The 20232-nt window shown below is 31.9% G+C and overlaps 4 protein-coding genes across 5 annotated transcripts; 2 read left to right on the top strand and 2 right to left on the bottom strand.

Moving 5' to 3' along the window:
• The first annotated feature begins 3110 nt into the window (after nt 1-3110).
• LOC123213497 (dof zinc finger protein DOF4.6-like) lies at nt 3111-4671 on the top strand. Of its 2 annotated transcripts, none has more exons than XM_044632949.1 (2): nt 3111-3312; nt 3824-4671. In XM_044632949.1, exons 1-2 carry the CDS (start codon nt 3289-3291, stop codon nt 4523-4525), a joined length of 726 nt encoding a protein of 241 aa, XP_044488884.1. In that variant the 5' UTR covers nt 3111-3288; the 3' UTR covers nt 4526-4671. The 2 variants fall into 2 exon arrangements, with proteins under 2 accessions (XP_044488884.1, XP_044488876.1); XM_044632941.1 differs by lacking the exon at nt 3111-3312 and adding an exon at nt 3334-3633.
• Nucleotides 4672-10541: 5870 nt separating this feature from the next.
• LOC123215521 (pentatricopeptide repeat-containing protein At2g13600-like) lies at nt 10542-13260 on the top strand. The gene has a single exon (XM_044635656.1). The coding sequence runs from the start codon at nt 10691-10693 to the stop codon at nt 13214-13216; it is 2526 nt and encodes an 841-aa protein (XP_044491591.1). The 5' UTR covers nt 10542-10690; the 3' UTR covers nt 13217-13260.
• Nucleotides 13062-15908, bottom strand: LOC123215524. Its single transcript, XM_044635669.1, has 5 exons — nt 15410-15908; nt 15115-15323; nt 14877-14975; nt 14164-14237; nt 13062-13584 (listed from the first exon to the last, which is right to left on the bottom strand). Exons 1-5 carry the CDS (start codon nt 15696-15698, stop codon nt 13359-13361), a joined length of 897 nt encoding a protein of 298 aa, XP_044491604.1. The 5' UTR covers nt 15699-15908; the 3' UTR covers nt 13062-13358.
• A 1296-nt stretch (nt 15909-17204) lies between these two features.
• On the bottom strand, nt 17205-18459 carry LOC123215531 (protein yippee-like At4g27745). Its single transcript, XM_044635681.1, has 3 exons — nt 18258-18459; nt 18042-18145; nt 17205-17669 (listed from the first exon to the last, which is right to left on the bottom strand). Exons 2-3 carry the CDS (start codon nt 18132-18134, stop codon nt 17442-17444), a joined length of 321 nt encoding a protein of 106 aa, XP_044491616.1. The 5' UTR covers nt 18135-18145; nt 18258-18459; the 3' UTR covers nt 17205-17441.
• Between the last annotated feature and the right edge of the window lie 1773 nt (nt 18460-20232).

Here is a 20232-nt window from a genome sequence, read left to right as displayed (position 1 = left end):
ATTCCTCTGCCCAAAAGTAGGACTCCTAATTTTGCTTGGATTTTTCAGTGCTGGATTTGCTTTCTTTCCTTTTTCGCTTATGTCCCTTTTTAGATTAGGATTTGTTTGCTTTATGTGCGAATTTGTAGTCTTTTCTAATGCAATTAAGGTTCCACTAATTTTCTCTTTAGTTCAGTGCTTCTCTCTTAATTTCCACGTTTATTCCCTGCAAAATAAAAATCAATATTAAAATAAATAAAATACAAAAACAATATTAAAACTAATCCTTAAACATAAATATTCTACCTAAAATGCATTAATTAATAAAACCTAGACCATGAAAATGAACTTAAAAATTAAGTGCAATAGCTATAGCTTATCTACCTTAAAGATAAACTAACTTTGAGAGTGAAGTTACAAACTGCTATCTAAATTGCATGAAAATCGATTGTCTAGTGCTTTTCGATGTTATTTTTTGAAGTCGTTATTAGAATTATAAGAGTGTGAGAAATGCATGTGTTTTCCTTTTAGTGTCAAATTGTTGATGTAATTTCTTATCATCAACTAATGCATGAAACTTAGAGTTTTGCACAATATAGACTACAATAGCAATAGTTGGAATATGAGAAGTCTCTGGAAAATCTACTAAAGGTTTGTGAGATAATGAATTGAGATAAATAAAAAAGATAAATTAGGCACATGATATTTTACATGGTTTAGTCTGATGATCAAAATATCTACCCTCTTGGTGTGTTCACTAATTTGAGTGTAGTATAAAAATAATACAAGATATTATTTGTGATATCTTGTTTCTCTTCTTCCTTTTTCCCATTTCTCTTTATTTACAAGTTTTTAGAAGAAAAATACATTCGAAACTCTCCTAATTTACAACCTTAATCTATGATTTGAAATCAAATGAGAAGGAGTTATGTGTATATTAATGATATCTTGTTGATGGGAACGTTAACTTGTTACTGGATGATTACTATGAAAATGTTATGTTACAAAATTTAGATGAGAATTACTAGAGAGCCTTCTTTGCGATTTTTAGAGTTAAAATTGTCTTTTTGCTAGACTTTTTATTTTTTGCAGAAATTTCGCTAGTCACTTATCAAGGTTTTTAAGCCTTGGGTTTATTGTGGGTTTTAGGTTAGAAAATTACTTAATCATTATTTGTTGGTTGCTGCATCTGGTTATTCTTTAAGAGTTAACTTTGTAGTAATCAATTTGATCGTACAACACTTTTCATTAGTTTCTTTCTTCATCTTCTTCATTTCTTTTACTTTTATTCAAAGTTCATGTTTTGGAAAATTATATAATGCACACAATTTATATAAAAATATTGATCATATAACTTGCAAATTTTCTTTTGGTTTTCTAAGTGCTTTAAAAGTTGAAATGGATGCACCCTAACTATAGTTGGTAATAAGCCACTTTTCTTGGGAATAACCCAGTCTTAACACAATCTACAAATATAAAAGGGTTGTATTAGAGTGTCACGAGCAAGGTTGGATTCGAATTCGAGCTTTTAACTAGCTTGTTAGTAAAACAATATCGTTTTAATATATATTGATCAAAACGAAATTGTTTTGTATTAAAACTTCTGACGCGCAAACTTGACAAACTAAACACTCCAAAGCTCAATCTCAAGCTCGAAAATGTTGAAGTTATAGGTTCGAGCTTGTTGGAGATTAACTCGTTTTGGATTTGTTCGAGTCAAACTTAAGCTTGAGCTTAAACGAGCTCGATTCAAATCTAGCTCTACTCACAAGACGCTCATAGGTTGGTCCAATATAACCTATAAAAAATAAAAAAATAATATATATTTTTTTGTGTCAACCTACCAAAAAACCCACGTAGGCATCACCTATCGTGATTTAGACAATGCCTCAAGTAGTTGGTGGGTCAATACAACCCATTGCCAATCTTAACCCCACTAAACTGTTTTTATACATAATTTATAAGCCATTACCCATTAGATCAAACCGCTTTTGATGGTTGAAATTCAATACAACTTCCATAATTAATACATTTTAAAAATACCATATTTAGATGTAATCAAACTCTCATCACTTTTAAGAAGAGTAATGTTATACATATTTATAATGAATACTAATGATGATGTGTTATTATAAAATTAAGTATTTATTTATCTTTAATTTAAAATTATCAAATCATACAATGACACATCATCATAAATACCCAAATTAATACTTATAAATATATATAATTTTATTTATTTTCGATGATTAAACTGATTTGAGTATTCTTAAAAAGAGGTTGGCGTGGACATGAAACCCAACCAATCCCGACAATACTCTAGAAAAGGAATAGATTCAAGAATCTCAAAATTTTCCCATAATTATTAAAATAGATAATTTTTTTAATGCACGAATGTATTGCAAAACATTTCATGTGCTTGCAATCCTTGCAAGTGCCTAATTTGGTTTTATATGGGTTTCTAGAGGAGAACTCTTCCCTCTTGTATAAAGGAAAGAATTAAAGAAATTGCATAGCAATTGTAAAGCAGAATCATCTTCATTTCATTGCTTTTCCTAATCATTCATTCTTTGTTTTGAAAAGACCCCACTGAATTAATGAGAATGAGTAAAGTAAACATAGACTCTCAAATTAATGTGATTAGTAAGAGAAAAAATATGTGATTTACCCTAATTCATCTAAAATAAAAAATAAATAAAATTAATATTATTCAAATATTTACTCATTTCTCTCGTCACAATGAATGTATTTATTAGTAAATTATTCTATTATTTATATAAAAGAATAATATGTTTATATGCTAATAATAATCTTATCCCTTAGATATATATTAGGATTCTTATTCTTAATAAAAAGCTGAGTAGGATTTTTATTCTTTAGAGGGATTCCAAGATAGTAGTTTATCATGGGTTAAGTCTAAATTGCCCATGAATCAAACCATTTGTATCATGTTTTTTAGACGTAGTGGTAGCAAATGCCAACACTGAAATTTATTAGGCAAAAAAAAAAAAAGCCAACCACAGAGAATAATACAAATTACTAAATGGAAAGTGATCATGCAGAATATATAGATATAAAATTAGATAGAGTAGGGCAAATAGTATTATGACAATGAAAAAACAGTAGTTAAAAGACAAAAATGCCATTTCTTTCCCATATAGTTGGCCAACACATGGAACCACCACTAATTTCATCTCAAGTGTTTTTCATCTTGCCTTTAGACCAGTTGCTCTAGAAAAGTGGGTGATTTGATTTTCCTCTCCTTCAAGACTTCTTCATCTTTCCATTCAGCTTCTGCCTTCTTAATCCATGGATACTGCTAATTGGCCACAGGTAGAAGTCACCTTTTTTAATTTCTTTTCTCAACTTGAAATCATGATATATTTCTTTTCTTTTTAAGTTGGGTTTTTCCAGACCAATTAGAATGATTTTTTAGCCTTTTTAAAAATAATTCTCTTGTTGATTAGTCGATCTATCTCTCTAAAGTTTTCCTTTTTCCATGAAGATAATGTTCAGTCCCCACTAAGATTTTAATTTTCTGCTGCTTTCAAGATCTTTCATATGTTGTTCTTGAAAGTAGTACTCCACTTTTATTTGATGTCCTTTTTTTTTTTCCCCCTCTTTTTCCAACTATCTAATAAAGGACTTAGAAAAGTTAGTATAATTTTTGTTTTATTGATGTTGTAAACTACATACTGTAAAGCAACTTCCCTTGTTTGCGTCCTTTTACTTTATCTCTTTCTCTAGTGATAATTTTTGTTTGATCATCAACAGCACTTATGGCTTTTTTCTGTGTCTTTTTTCCTTCTTTTGCTTTACTCTTTTCTCTTTTTGTGAATATCAGGGAATAGAGCTAGTTAATGATCCTATGGAAAGTTCAAGGTCTTTAATGGAGAAAAGAGCAAGACCACAGAAAGATCAAGCTTTGAACTGTCCAAGGTGCAATTCAACCAACACCAAATTTTGTTACTACAATAACTACAGTCTTTCTCAGCCAAGATATTTCTGCAAGACTTGTAGAAGGTACTGGACTGAAGGTGGATCTCTAAGAAATGTTCCTGTTGGCGGAGGATCAAGAAAGAACAAAAGATCTTCATCTTTATCAACATCACCAGCTATATCAAAGAAACTTGCTGATTTGACCCCACCAAATTTCCCTCAGTCTGCTTCTCAAAACCCTAAGATCCATCAGGGTCAGGATCTCAACCTTGCTTATCCTCCAAGTCATCATCAGGATTGTAAAAACACTATTAATAACTCAGAGTCTAATGCAAAGGGGTTCACTACCTTCATGCCTAATATTCCAGCTAATTCAGAGTCTAATGCAATATTCCCAACTGGGTTTCCATTGCAAGAATTTAAACCAAGCCTCAATTTTTCACTTGAAGGGTTTGAAAGTAGTGGTTATGGAAATTTTGAAGCAACTGGTGCAAGACTTTTGTTTCCTGTGGAGGGCATAAAGCAGCAGGTTGAGCTGAATAGACGGCAAGGGGATCATCAGTCCGCTGGGTACTGGACTGAAATGTTGGGTGGAGGCTCATGGTGAAATGAACAGTAAAGAAGTGAATGAACATGAAGTAGGTGTTTTAATTTGATTTATATTTTGTATTTTTCTTTCTCATTTCACATTATGAGTGACTACGTAAGTGTTGATGATCATAAAGTATAAACTAACACATAGGTTTACATCCATCTTATTGGCCTTCTTAGTTTCTTCTGTTTCAATTTGCTAGTTTGCTTCTGTGCTGGTTGCTGTGTGATGATTTGGTGACCCAGAAAGGAATGGATTGTCCTCGTTATACACTACATAAAGAGAGAACCAGATACAAAATTAGACTAAAATCACTAACTTCTTGACCTTCTGTTCCATGATTTTATGATTTTTAATTGCATCAATACAGTATGGGTGTCACTGTTAAATTTGGCAACTACTTCATTCATAAAAGATTATATTGACATATAAGAGGTACTCTAAGATTTCTCTTAAAAATTAAAATCTTTGTAGAGTTTCTCTTAAGAATATTAAAATTTATCGTAGGAATAAAAATTTTAATATAAATAATATATAAATTTATTAACAAATACATTCATTGTTGTTAAAATAATATTAACTATACAAGGCAAACTTGAATTTATGATTATCGAACAAATCATAAATGGGAAATTATATCACTACTATCTATATAATGTGACAAAAAAATCACAAATAAGATAAATAAAATAAGATGTCTTATATTTAAGAATACCCTGATGAGTTATATTAAGGAATATACGAACCCATCAACCATAACTTCATATGCTGTCCGTTTTAATAAAATATAAAAACAAAAAAATATGTGATGAAATTGATTTCTACTAATTTTCTAACCACATGTACTCTTAATTCTTAAATAGAACAGTCTCTTTTTTGTAGCCATTCAGCCGGTAATACAAAATTGCAGTCTACTCGGATGTATGATCTTATCAATACTTGACAGACACCCATCGCCACCCTTTTTTATTATTATTATATGTATATAATATATTATTTAAAGATTGAAGAACGTCTAGCTTGACAGGCACTTCCCATCTTTGGTTCTTCATGGGACCTACAGACATTCCTCTTGATATTCGTGCATAAGAATTAACATCCATAATAATCTCTACCACTTGTCAAAATAAAATCCTTTGCGATTCAAACTTTGATTTTAATTCATTATTATTACCTTATTATTATTAGAAGTAGAAACTAGCCAGTACATCTGAAACATGAACTCTCAATTCATGATAATTTATAATACATAATAGGCCAAAAAGACTTAATCTCACCTCAGGTTTGATTTATTTTTAAACTCTCGTATATAAAATTTAAAAAATTTAAATATTTATTGTTATATTAAATTTTTTTATTAGAATTAAAAATAAAAATATTATTTAATTAAAAATATTAAAATAATAAAATTTTATTATATTTTTTAGATTTAAAAGTTAACAATTTTTTTACTTAAAAGTTTAAAAAATGACTTTTTTTTTCTCTGGCTACTATTTATGTTTCGTTCATGAGCCAACCTTTTCAAATCTCTTCTTGTCCCATCAAAGCTCAAAGATCAGTAGTCATTATTGTCGGCCGAAGATAAGATGAATTATCTTTATCCCACAAAGACAAATCGTCGTAGTTTAGTCAAAATCAACATCTTCAAAAATCTTAAATCAAACAAAAACGAGATGAATCTTTGGGTTTGAAAGGAGAAGAAGAGATGTAAGAAGACTGATCGACGACCTGAATAGAGATGGTCATCAGAGAAAGAGAAAAAAATTTTGAGAAGAAATTGTTATTTTTTAAAGTTTCAAAAATTATTAATTTTTAAAACTTGACAGAGAATTTTAACAGAATGATATGTATTTAAATTTTTGAAACTTTATAGATTAAAGTTTGGGTTTAGACCAAACCTTAGATGGGAATAAATCTTTTGGCCTACATAATATTATTTAGTCTAGGGTGTCCACCACTAACCCTAATTTTAAAGCCGTGAACGAAGGAGCACCACCCCATATTGGACGTCCTTTTCATTCTGGCCAAACTTAGGTATCAATTCTGTTCATATTACTTTCCTTCTTATTTCTTTTGCTATTAACATAGGGTTGATTTTCTTCTACATATATTCCATATCCATTTCTGATCCTGTAGTGTCGGTGATAATTATTTATAAGTCTTCCCGGTTTTTCTCTTTTTAAATATATTTTTTATGAGAAAACGTGGATGAGATTTTACGTATGGAAGATCAAATTAACTATAATAATATGTTACACATTTAATTAAATGCTCGCTTTTAGATTTTTATGGTGCATTCATTATTTTCATGCTTTTAGTTTTGATAGATTGCATGTATTCATTTATTCCACTCGGTTTTTACTTCTTTACTCAAACCGTGTTGGGACCATTTGCTTGAAAAACCAATTTGAGGTTGGTGACCCAACGCCAACATATTCAAGTTGAAAAAATGTTCTTCGATCAAGTAAGATTATATGTACCTATAACAAATAGTAATTTGTGTAATAATAATGTTATAATATTATTTTATATTTAATTTAATATTATTTAATTGTATATTAATATAATATTATTGATATCCAAATTAATACTTATAATTAATAATATTGTTTTGAATCTTTGTCCCATAATATTTGTTTAATAAATTTGTTAGGGTTTTCTCTTATAAATATATTTGTTCTATCTCACTTGTTTACTAGTTTTGTAAGACTATTTTCCCTTATAAATAGATTATTTTATTTTAGATTGGGTTATCCAAAAATAGAGAGGCACCCATGGAATAGCTAGTGACTATTAAAATAGTGTAATTGAGTTTTTTTAGTTTGTGGGTTTTTTGGGTTTGAGTGATGTTAAGGAGTTTTTGTGGATTTCTTTTATAAATGTCACATGATTTAAATATTAATTTATTATTCAATTAGGCCTTAGAGAAAGTCACTTTGGGTTGGATTAAACCAAATATTTGTATATTCTTCTTAATTTTTGCTTTATTTTTTGGGGGTTCAGGTACATAATGTTTTTGGTTAATTATTTTAGATGTTATATGAAAAATTCCAACCTGATAACTTATGCTCAAGAAGCTTATCTTTATTTGAATCAATCCAAACAATAATGATCAATGATAAACAACACTAATAAAGACTTAGCACATCTCATATTTGCCGGTCGTTCAAAAGCACATATGAATTTTTTGCTTTGAGGTAATTGAAAGAATTTTGTAAAGTAGTAAATCTCCTCAGTATTAACAAAATGATTTCCTGTTTTTTCCTTTCGTGCCTACAAAAGAAACTTATCTTTTCCTTTCCAACCAAGATCATATTGTTAAAAGTTAATATTATATTTTTGTTCAAATGGAATTAAAAACAAATCCTTATAATCATACTTAAACTAGAATTATGAGATTTTATTATTTGCATAATGTAATTTCTCCTTTCTGACCTATTAAAACGAGGAACTAGCAGAGAAAGAACAACAAAAAAAGAAATAGAGTGAGAGAGAATAGAAAGAAAACTAACATGTATAGTACTTTAAATCTTCTCGTGATATCTTTTATAGTAACATCAATTATTAATATACCATAGACGTAAAATTTTAAATCAAAAGATGGGGTCATTTTAAAAAATTTTTATGTCTTCTTCATTGTTTTTTAATTTAATTGGACACTATAATAAATATTAGTTTTTATAATCTAATACTTAATGTCACTATCGTAATCTATGTTATGTAAGATTTTAAAACGATGAAAGATCTAATTGTCCAATTTGCACACAGAAAAAAAAAACATTTAATTAATTATAAGCCATCATCCTTTAAATAAATTATTATTTTAAAAATAGTCGTTATCAAATTTAATACTTATTGAGACATGAAAATCTTAATAATAGTTTTTTAATAAAATTATATGTATCTATTTTAAATATATAAATAAATATATATTTGATGTATGTTATTTTGTGATTTAATTATTTTAAATTAAAAATAAAATAACACTTAATCACATAATGACACATAAATAAATACGTATAGTATTGTTTTTCTTTTTTTCAACCTTGGCAAAACGTCAAAGAAAAAAATGGACAATACAACCAATGCTATACACTTTGTCAACATAGACGACAGCCCTCACAATTTAAAATGTGTAGGGGACTATAAAGCATATAACCTTATCCAAAATCAGTGAAGTCAAAAATAGGTTAAACACATTAATCTCATTTATTGTCATAATCATGTAATTAGAAGTGTGATTTAATTGTTTATCCGAAGAGTCATCTCTAAAACGATGTCCTCGTAGATAAAGGTGCATCAACCAAATGAATGTTGACTATAGGAAGTAGATTTCACATTTTAGATTCATAATATTTGACTCTAGAAAGAGTGTTCGGTGGCACTCTTCAACATTTTTGACATTTTTATTTTCAAAAATAAAAGTCAAGAATAAAAATAAGAAATTTGACTTCGTATTTTCAAATTTTAAAAAATTCGGCCACCATCATTTTTTTTTTAAAGTATTTAAATTGTTGTCGAGTACTCTAATAAATACCAATTTGGGTTGTTAATACCATATTCGATTAATTAAATCAGATATATTGTGATAAATTTTTGCTGTTAAAATATATTTGAATATACGGACTTGATTATTTTATCTGATGTTGTATATGTGATTACAAGTCTACATTTATTGGATAAGTTTTTTGTTAAAAGTTTGCCAAAGAGGGGATTGGAAGTTTTGTTTTTGGGAAAACTAAGAACAATTGTGTTCACATTTTGTTTTCGTGGGTACACGGTTGCAATTTGTGTGAAAATTTGAACGAGGTTGTTTAATGGAGTGCGATCGATAGTTTATTTTGTCTGTATTCGAATTAGTTATTTATTGTTTAAGTGTTCTATTGTGATTTTTTTATGGGGATTATCTTTTTCTTTACCTTTGCTAAGTATATAAATTTGTTTTATTCTTCAAACATACGAGTTTTTTTACTTTTTTTCGGACCAAATTTTTGGTGTCACTTTTCTTACGTTTTGTTGTTTCAAAACAACTCAATACTTTTTCTTTTTCTGTTTGTTTCAACCCTTTCTCATTCAGGTTAGCTTATTTGTTTAGATCGTGGAATGCAAATATGTGTTTGGTGCTTGAAAAGATTTCAGGGTTAGGAGTTGAAGGGATTTTAGGTTGAAAGGTCAATGTGAGTTTCAAAAAGTGAGTGGGATTCTAAGCTATTGTTGTAAGAGAGTTTACAACTTGGGTGAGTGAGATACCATTATCAAGAATGAAAAAAAAAATTAGAAATAAATATTAATTACAAAACCTTAAACCCTAAATTAAAAATTTTGTGAAATTATATTATATCTCTAAAATTTTTATTTTTTGTTAAGTAATTAATTAAAGGATTTTACAAGAATTTTGCTTAATCATATATGTATTTTTTCATATATAGATCAATACTAAGTTCTTATGTCACATGATTGAGATAACAAATATATATAAAATTATTATAAATCAAGCTCAAATTTTTTTTTAGAATTAAAATAATAAAGACTAAAATATATTATTATAGTATAAATTTGACAAAGTGACAAGTTTTCAAATATTAACAAACTAAAGAATGAAATGATAAGTTGATCATAACAAATAAAAATTAAGAAGAAAACAAAAATTGTAACTGATTTAAAAAATAAATAAACATAATTTATTATTGTTTGGGTTGAGTTTTACATATTTTATGTAAAACAACGTCATATAAAATGACGTTGTTTAAAATAATATTGTTTTATCTTTTATTATAGAAAAATTAAAAAATACAATAATATATAATACAAATGTTCAGTACAAATTAATATAACAAACATATAAAATATATGTTTTATATATTTTAAATTTAAAAATACGATTAAACGTGTTTAAAATGATAAAATATAATAAACACATATAATATGCTAATAAAACGGAAATTTTCTATCAAGGTGTTTTTCACCTTTGACAAATAGTAGACTTTCTTTTCTTTTTTTTTTTTTTTAAGAGGGTTTTTCATTTTCATATGGTAAATTAGCTGGATCATAAAATTTGTGCACAGAAATTCAAATGAGTAAAGACTAACACTTGAGCGCTTACATTACCAAAAATGAATGATTTTTCAGAAGTCTGATATGAGACTTTCTGGTCATTGTACAGGAGCCTAAGCCGAAATAATGTCTGCTCAAACTCAAATATTGGAGCCAGTAATTCAGCCAATTCACCAATATTCCGTTTCTGCTCGCAACCCAACCCACCAATCCATTCACCTTCACTCACCCCTGACCTACGCCCATCTATCCTTCCTTGACAAACCTGTAAATTCAACTACATATGCGTCAGTTCTCGAGTCTTGTAAATGCCCGAATTTAGGAAAACAAGTGCACGCACATGCCATCAAAACTGGGTTTCGCGGCCACGAGTTTGTGGAATCCAAATTGCTGCAAATGTATGGTCGGTGTGGTCGTTTAGGGGATGCAAACTTATTGTTTGATAAAATGCCGCTTAAAAACTTATATTCTTATACCGCCATTCTTAACTTGTATGAAGATGTTGGATATTTTATGGAAGCTGTTTCACTTTTTCAAGAATTGCTTTTTGAAGACATTCAGTTGGAATTTTTCTTGTTTCCGATAATCTTGAAGATTTGCAGTGGTCTTTCTATGGTAGAACTAGGGAGACAATTACATGGGATGGTGATAAAATATCAGTTTGTTTCGAATATTTATGTAGGTAATGCTCTTATTGATATGTATGGCAAATGCGGAAGCTTAGATGATGCAAAGAAGTTTTTGAGTATGATGACAGAAAGGGATTGTGTGTCATGGAATTCTATTGTCACAGCCTGTGCTGCCAATGGAATGGTTTTTGAGGCATTGGAGTTTCTTGAGAGAATGTCTTCTTCGGATGATATAATGCCGAATCTTGTATCTTGGAGTGCAGTTGTTGGAGGTTTTGCACAAAATGGGTTTGATCAGGAGGCCATAGGGATGTTTTTTAGGATGCAAGCAGAAGGGCTGCAACCGAATGCACAGACTCTAGCAAGCGTTCTTCCTGCTTGTGCTAGATTACAAAAGCTAAACCTTGGCAAAAATTTTCATGGTTTTATCACACGGCATGGATTTATGTCTAATCCTTTTGTTGTGAATGGATTAATTGATGTGTATAGGAGGTGTGCTGATATGGGAAGTGCTTTCAAGTTATTTTCAAAGTTCTCTGAGAAAAGTAATGTGTCTTGTAACACAATGATTGTTGGGTACAGTGAGAATGGTAACATTTCGAAAGCTAGGGAGCTATTTGACCAGATAGAGCAAATGGGTATCAAGAAAGATACAATTTCATGGAACTCGATGATTTCTGGATATGTAGACAACTTCTTGTTTTACGAAGCATTGAGCATGTTCCGAGAGTTGCTGATGGAAGACGGTATTGAACCCGACTCTTTTACCTTTGGGAGTGCTCTTACTGCTTGTGCTGATATGGCTTCTTTGCGACTAGGGAAAGAGATACATGCCCATGCCATTAGTTTGGGTCTGCAATCTAATACCTTTGTTGGTGGAGCTTTGGTAGAAATGTACTGTAAATGTCATGACCTAGCGGCTGCTCAGATAGCTTTTGATGACGTAATTGAAAGAGAAACAGCAACATGGAATGCTTTGATCTCTGGTTATGCCCGCTGCAATCAAATTCAAAGCATTCAAAATCTTCTGCAAAAGATGAAAGAAGATGGCTTTGAGGCAAATTCTTATACTTGGAATGGTATCATTGCGGGTCACGTGGAAAATGGCCACCATGTTGCAGCTATGCAGCTGTTCTTCGAAATGCAGGCTTCAAATCTGACTCCTGATATTTACACGGTTGCAATAGTCTTATCTGCGTGCTCAAGTTTGGCCACAATGGAGTGCGGGAAGCAGGTTCATGCTCATTCAATTAGACGGGGGTTCGACTTAGATGCTTATATCGGAGCAGCCCTTGTGGACATGTATGCAAAATGTGGTAGTTTGATGCATGCCCAATTGGCTTATAAGAGGATATTGAAGCCTGATTTGGTTTCCCAGAATGCAATGCTTACGGCATATGCCATGCACGGACGTGGAGAGGACGGAATTGCTCATTTTCAAACAATGCTAGCCAAAGGCTTTAGACCAGACGATGTGAGTTTCTTGTCAGTTCTTTCATCCTGTGTCCATGCTGGTTCCATTGAGATGGGTTGCAGATTCTTTGATCTAATGGAGTTTTATAACGTGAAACCTTCGGTAAAACACTACACATGTATGGTTGATCTCTTAAGTCGTGCTGGACAGCTTCATGAAGCTTATGATATCATTAAGAAAACTCCGGTGACACCTGATTCAGTGATGTGGAGTGCTTTGCTTGGAGGTTGCGTCATTCATGGCAATGTCGAGTTAGGGCAAATTGCTGCAGAGATGCTCATAGAACTGGAACCAAACAATACTGGAAACTATGTTCTGCTAGCAAATTTATATGCTTATGCTGCTAGATGGTCTGATCTAGTAAGAACAAGACAAAAAATGAAGAAAGAAGGAATGCAGAAGAGCCCAGGCTACAGTTGGATTGAGGACAAAGATGAGATACATGCTTTTCTTGCTAGTGATAGATCTCACGAGAGAACAGGTGAGATTTACAACACCTTGAATTCTCTAACCCTAAATATAAAAACACAATTTGAAATTGCTCTGTAAACACAACACTGGCAAGTTATTTTATGCAATGAGACCATTCTCAACCATGGTGCACTGATACTATGATACATACAAGCATCTTTCTGTCCTCTGGTCACCAATGGAACTTTACCATGAAATATTGCGAATTCCAGCATTAGAATTAGTACAAATCTAGAGATTCTAAAATCCTGCCAGCTTGAATGTGTAAAGCTGTCAGTCTGTCATCTGGATTAAGGGTAGAGCCAAATTGACTTGCTGCCCATATCAATGATGCAGATTTTTCACCAAGAAGTCGCCTTATGTCTTCATGTATGGTGGCCATGGGAGACCTTTCCCGCCCATTTAGATGCCCAATGAGTAATAGCAGGAATTCTCCACATTTTAACCTGGTCAAAGTACATCACTTATATGAGAAATGATGCAAGTAGAATGGGTAAAACATGCCGATATCATATCTAACACAATTCGCTTGGCAAATACCTGCCAAATATCCTGATAGTCACTAGTTTATTTTTAATTCTGGAGATATTTTTTAAATTAGGAGAGGAACAAATTCTTTGACTATATTTACTGTCATCTTTTTATAAATGCGTAATGTTTTTGGTTTTAAATACAGAAATAAAAAAGAGAAGAGGCTAAAACCGTGTGACTGCCATTGTGAAAGCTAATTGAAACCTATTATTCAAAACTTCTAAGCTTACATCGGCAAAATCATTCACCCATAAGGTAACTTTTTATTTATTGATTTTAGTGAACACAAAGCTTGAAACTTTACAGAACCAAGACAAGTACCCCACTCAAACAACATAAAAAATGCCTGCAATCAAATGTAAATAAGCAGGAAAACTAAATCAAGCAATAGATTGCATTTTTCAAACTTTGATCCAGTATGAAAGATGAGCATTGAAAGGAAAATTGTGTAGGAGAAAAGGAAATGAGCAAGTCACATGAAAAAGCAGAAAAACCTGAGATTTTCATCCACTTGCTTGTCTCTTATGAGCTCTGCAACTTCCTCTATACCATTGTATAACTCAAAATCCTGTAATTAAGCAGCCATAGATGTGTATATTACAATGATTAATCACTCCAAGATCAACAAAAAATGACAAAAACTTTCTATGGCTGAAAAATCTAGGAAGACGTGCCAATCTTCAGAGAAAGGAGGATGTCTTTATATAATTAGGCAAATGAACCTTCTGGGTTTGATCAAATCCAATTTTTTTATACCTTGCATGCCCCTGCTAAGCTTCCTTGTACAATTGCAATGAGCACAATCATAATCCAGTTGGAGCTAGATTCTAGTACAAATTTCATAAAAGGCACCGAAACTTCTACAATAATAATGGTGGGAGAACTTGGTCAAGCTTGAACACAATGATATTTCTTAGATTAAAAAAATTGAGTACAGCTAAGTATGCAAGGACAATTTTTTTAATTTCAATCTTTTAGTCTCCAATGACACATCCAAAATACTAGTCTAATATATTTTATTGATGCTAAGCAAACCATAACTCCCAATGTATATGACTAAGTACCAACCAAGGAAGGAACTGCCTTAAGAAGTTTTTCTTTGCTGCGTAGGGGTAAAGTATTCACATGCAACAGAATCCAAGAAAGTATAACATTGTGGCCAACAAAATTATGCAAGGAAATTAAATAAAAAGAAGTGATGAACTACCATTTGATTGGCAGAAGAATCCAGCATTATTGAAATTAAAGCATCCAAGCAAGCTCCTTGTCCCTGTGCTCCTCGCGTTGATATAATATTCATCAAAACCTGCATTAACCAAAGCATCATCACCTTAGCAAAATACATTCCAAGCTGAGTATTCAATCTTAAGTCATTATGATTAATGAGTTTCTTGTGCATTCTAAAATCAATTCTAAAATGAAAAAAAATAAAAATAAAAATAGACCTGAATTGCTTTGTGCTGATGGGCTAAATTAGTGCTCTCTCTGTGAAGCAAACAACATCCTTCCAAAACTCGAAGCGCAAGAGCCACTTCAGAGTCGGTTGAAGGACTCGTTATCTTCATTGGATCTACACTGAATATATGATCCAAACTTGTCACTCCATCCTCCACCGAATCCTCTTTAAACGAATGTTGAAACAAAACAGGCACAACTAAAAACCACAGAATTAAAAAATTAAACCACTAAATTGAATTAAATTAGGTTTCATTAATGAATTAATTAATCAAAATTGGGAACCTTGAAGATCGGGAAGGGTTTGAGAGTGGCAAAAGAGGTTAATGGTGGAGTCAGATTGTGCGACGGAGCGGAGGATTTTGAGGAGGGAACGGAGGCCACGGAGGCGGAGGAAGGAGAAATCGGCACGTGCATCACGGAGGCCGTTACGGAGGGCGAGAGTGATTTCGCGGTAGAGACGTTGTTTAGTTAGGGAGTTGATGAGCTCGGAAACGGCAGTCTGTTCGGATTCAGTTGACGAGGAGGACTGCTTCGACGTCGTTTCGCTCCATAGTGGCTTCTTCAGGTACATTTTTCACCTCACTGTGCACTCGCTCGCGTTCCCGCTTACCGTCAACAACTCGTAGTTTCCGCTATTGTTCTTGGCGATCCTCTTTTTCAGGCAAAATCACGAAACCCTGATATTTGTTGTACTAGCAATGACCTCCAGCCTTTGATTAACCATTATTTGAATTACACCCTTGAGTTAATTGCCCTTTACTTACCCTAATCCTTTTAAACTTAATATGAAGGGAATGTTTGCTTAGATAATAAAAAGATTATTATAGTAATTTATCTTTTATTATTAATATTATTTTATTTATTTTAATATTAAACAACCTAATTAATCTATTTAAATGGTTAGTATTGATATATTAATAAGTTTGGTTGAATTTCAATCATTCTCAGTTAAACAAATGAATAAATCCAGTAGAATGGCAGTCTACATTGAATCGAAGGCAATGAGTCAATCCGATCGATCTAGCCCGATGCAGGGAAAAACTTCCGCTGCGAGGGAAGGTACCTCTACCGTTGAAGAGTCAAACGCACCTACATGACAGAATGGCAAAAGGAGCTATGAAACCAGTGCCAGTAGGATTCTCAGAATGAGAACAAGGGTTCAAATCCTTTTTCACGATATATGAAGACTGTACTTTTAATTTGAATTTTACTTGTTTAAGCTAGCCGGTTCAGTCCCAAAGAGCTGGTCTAGCTTATCTATCATTCAGCAAGCAAACCACTGAGGCTCATATTCAGTTAACATAAGAAGGCAGCGGCTACTAGTGATGCAATCAAATTCTACTGTCAAAAGAAAATTTCCTTAAAGCAGGGAGAACTTGGTTTTCCTCAAGTTCTGTCACAGCACAGTTAACATAGAAGACTGTAACACAATATCCTACCGTGTTGAACGCTCTTTTCTTAGCTTAGAAAGCAGAAAAGCAAAACGGATATAAAGATGGTCCAAACTCCTCCATATCCAAAAGCCAGAAAGAAATTGTTTTCACAACATTAAGTCAACAAGGGTGTGCCATATTTATCATTCAACAACATGTACAATGCCTCCTTCACATCATTTGAAGAAAAATTGAAATCAGTGAAACTATATGTACAAACGGTAGATTAAATACAAAAAAACTAACATGTCATCATGTTATTGAATAATCTCATTGTTTACTTCAACTCTATTCACATGTTAGTTAGTTTGTACTAGGTAGTATTCAACTATTTGTACATGAAGTAAATTAACCGGTTGCAAAAAGAAAAGCATCTAATTTGATTGTAAATGCTAGAGATACACTTAATCACAAATGAGTAAAATCTCTAAAGCAAGCACTTAGTGAACCATCATATAATTGCAAGTCTATGTCAAGCTAGCTGAATATTTCATAAATATATGCAATTAGCTTATCAAAACAGAAATTTTACCTAACAAAGTTCATCTATAGAAAGGAAAAATAATGCAACTCTTGAATTTTTTATACGTGAAAGAACACTTCAATGCTGATAACAAACCATTTCAACCAGAGACATTGCAAGATTCTGAAATTGTATCACAAATTTGATTACAAAGGAATAGCTGATCCAACATTAAACATCATCAGAACACGGTGTGGCAAGAATTACGGGTGACCCCAGACAAGGCCTACCAATTTTCTGGGGTCACCATTAAACATCAACAAATGGGTGAGAGTTTCTGTACAAGATGAACATAATGAAGCATCAATCCATTTGCATAAGCACACAAGAATGAACAAATTAGGACCCCATACAAGGGCTACCAATTTTCTTTAACAATCTTTAACTTCTCAAGTATGAATTTGCCTTCTTTGTACTTCTGTGACACTTCATAAGCACGCTCATACTTCCACCCCAACACCTCATGGCAATCACCACAGTAAATATCAGCCACAGTGTGCAAACCAGTCAAGAGATGCCTGTCTTCTCTTGGGCCTACATCAACATTCATCGCGTGGGAGAAGAGAAAGGCTCTACCATGTCTTCCCTAAACAAAATTATGCAAAACAATGTTGGACTAAAAGATTTTTCCTCAACTCCTTTAACTGATTAACTCCCTCTCACACACAAAAGGGAAATTCTGTACAAACACATAGATATCAAAGCCACAAATCATTCTTGCAAAAAAAGACTGGATATCTGTATCCAATTCTTGGTGAGTTCACATTACAAAAGAGATGTCCATTGTCCAATAACTAGTAAAGAATTTAAAGCTGCAAAATTTTCATACATGGTTCTCTGATGGTTTAATCTAGTAATATTATAACACTAAATTTTACACAAATCAAAGATAGTATCAACGATCATGAAAATCGATACCAAGAAAACGAACTTTGAGATAGAGATTAACGCGGCGCACCTGAAAAGCTTTGGAAATTATATCGTCATGTAGCGAAACATGGTTTCGACAATTGCAGCAGCTGTACAATCTTGGCCCAACCAATTCAGCCATTGATCAAAAACCTAAGTGCCCACCAAAGAAAAAGAACCAAAAAAACAAAAAAGTTTCAACCAGGGTAACTATTGGCAACAAAACAAGAGAAAAGAAAGGGAAAAGAGAGTAAAAACTGAGTACCCAGAAGATGTTCAGCCCCAAGTTGATGAAAAAGAAGAGAAGTAGAAGCAAACTTGTGATTGAAAAGATGAAGAAAAGAAACAAAACAAGTGTTGGCGTGTAAGATTAAAACAAAGAATATTTCAAGCTTGAGTAAAGATTGGGCCTAAAACATTCACAGTGTTGAATAAACAAATGGGTGTGATGTGATGTAGACATTATCAGCAGCAGTAACAACAAGCAATGTAGAAAAGAATAAAAATAAAATATAGCCCATTTAAAGCAGAGTGGGATGACTGAGGATGTTTGGCAGTGTAGATAGTCAATGATTGGAGGGTTTAATTAATTGAGGTTAATTAAGGATAACTTGGGTTAACCAATCAGGTTCATGGTTTGGTTTCTGCAATTTCGTAGGGTCAAATGGGTTGTTGAAGAAGGAGAGAGGACACTTAAATTTAATCCACTTGAGCTTTTTACCAGTTGGGTCATATTTTAAACTTCTAAATAAGAGGAAATATATACTCCAATTTCAATACAAGTTTTAATTTCAAAATAATTTTTTTAATGTAAAAAAATATATATAATTATTCTTTTTAATGTAAAAAACATATATAATAATTTTTTTAACGATCGCGCGGGCTACAAAGCGCGTGAAATCGGTTACATGATGAATGCTGGGAATTTCATGGTGATTTGTGAAGGGAATATGCGTAACGTCAAGCGATTACTGTCTGTCTGCTATGATTGAATTGATTCCATAATTGCATTATCACGCGCAGGGAATCATACTATACGGAACCCACAAGATTTTAAAGAATCCAATGTCTTATAAAATAGGCCATCGGTTTACTTTCACCGAAAGTTCGGTAAAAAGACAAAAACATGTTATGGATGGTCAAAAATTTTAATATTTATTCCAGATTTATTCTATTATTATGCGTTTAAAAATCTTTTATTAAGGTTAGTAATATTAAAATAAATAAAATATATATATATATATATTTTTTAAACTAATAATTTCTCTTATGATTAAGTTTTAAAAAATTTACTTTATTTTTAAATGTTTTGATTTTCTAACGAAACCTCTTTCTCTTCAACAATCAGCATTGTCCAACCATCTTTCTTCCTTCTTTTGGTCATGTCTTTGTCAAATAAAATAAATCTTTGTTTGGATGAAGATGAATCAATGAGACCATTAATTCAACTTTGTTGGCTAGAATTGATGACCACGTTTGAAATATGGGCTTGGAGAAGACCAAAAAGTGACAAAAACGTAACAAGCTACAGTTGATTCGACAAAAACACGATGGTCTTTGATTCATGATCGACTGGAGCTTCTTTATATATCATCAGAGTCGTCAATAGTGGCAAAGAGAGAAGGGAGGACGGAGATGGTGGTTGTTGTCATGATCAAAGAGAAAAAAAACTTAGGGATTTTTTTGGGGGAGGGGGGTGAAAATCACTTTTCAAAGTTAAAGCATGAGGTTAAATATCAATTTTCAAAACCTTAGGGGGAAATGAGATTAATTTATATTTTTTTAATCTTATTATTAAATAATAATTTTATCTTTTATATTTGAAAACAATTTTAATGAAAATTTAAATATAATTGAGTGTTTAAATTTTTAAACTTTTATAGGTGTATTTTTATCTTTTCACTAATCCCTGTGTGAAAATAGCCTTTGCCCTATAAAATATTAAAAAGTTACTAAATATTAAAAAGGAGTAGGTGATAGCAGTGATTAGTTTATAACAATAGAAATGGTAAAATTAAGTTAAAACAAACCCCCACATAGAAACTTAAATTCTAGGAGATAATATCTGACCAAAGGGGTAATGGCCACAGAAGAAGTTGATTAAGTGTCCATGTACAATCACAAGATCGTTATGGTGACAATTTTCCCATTAGTGAATTAGTTGTAACTCATGCATCTTACTTAATAGAGGATGCATAGACACATCCAAATAGCCAAAACTTCTCTTTCTTCAAGGTGGG

The sequence above is a fragment of the Mangifera indica genome, chromosome 1 (assembly GCF_011075055.1).
Source record: "Mangifera indica cultivar Alphonso chromosome 1, CATAS_Mindica_2.1, whole genome shotgun sequence".
NCBI lineage: Eukaryota > Viridiplantae > Streptophyta > Magnoliopsida > Sapindales > Anacardiaceae > Mangifera > Mangifera indica.
The sequence above is the reverse complement of the archived record's forward strand: the minus strand, read 5'-3'. Positions and strand labels throughout refer to the sequence as shown.

What these genes read in the sequence shown, in the direction of transcription:
- LOC123213497 (XM_044632941.1), top strand. Translation starts at nt 3,541, where the DNA reads ATGTTGTTCTTGAAAGTAGTACTCCACTTTTATTTGATGTCCTTTTTT. An exon ending in CTAATAAAGGACTTAGAAAA is followed by an intron (nt 3,634 to 3,823) that starts GTTAGTATAATT and finishes TGTGAATATCAG; the next exon opens with GGAATAGAGCTAGTTAATGA.
- LOC123215521 (XM_044635656.1), top strand. Translation starts at nt 10,691, where the DNA reads ATGTCTGCTCAAACTCAAATATTGGAGCCAGTAATTCAGCCAATTCAC.
- LOC123215524 (XM_044635669.1), bottom strand. Translation starts at nt 15,698, where the DNA reads ATGTACCTGAAGAAGCCACTATGGAGCGAAACGACGTCGAAGCAGTCC. An exon ending in ATCAGCACAAAGCAATTCAG is followed by an intron (nt 14,976 to 15,114) that starts GTCTATTTTTAT and finishes TGGTTAATGCAG; the next exon opens with GTTTTGATGAATATTATATC. An exon ending in ATTCTTCTGCCAATCAAATG is followed by an intron (nt 14,238 to 14,876) that starts GTAGTTCATCAC and finishes GCTTAATTACAG; the next exon opens with GATTTTGAGTTATACAATGG.
- LOC123215531 (XM_044635681.1), bottom strand. Translation starts at nt 18,134, where the DNA reads ATGGCTGAATTGGTTGGGCCAAGATTGTACAGCTGCTGCAATTGTCGA. An exon ending in TAATTTCCAAAGCTTTTCAG is followed by an intron (nt 17,670 to 18,041) that starts GTGCGCCGCGTT and finishes AATTTTGTTTAG; the next exon opens with GGAAGACATGGTAGAGCCTT.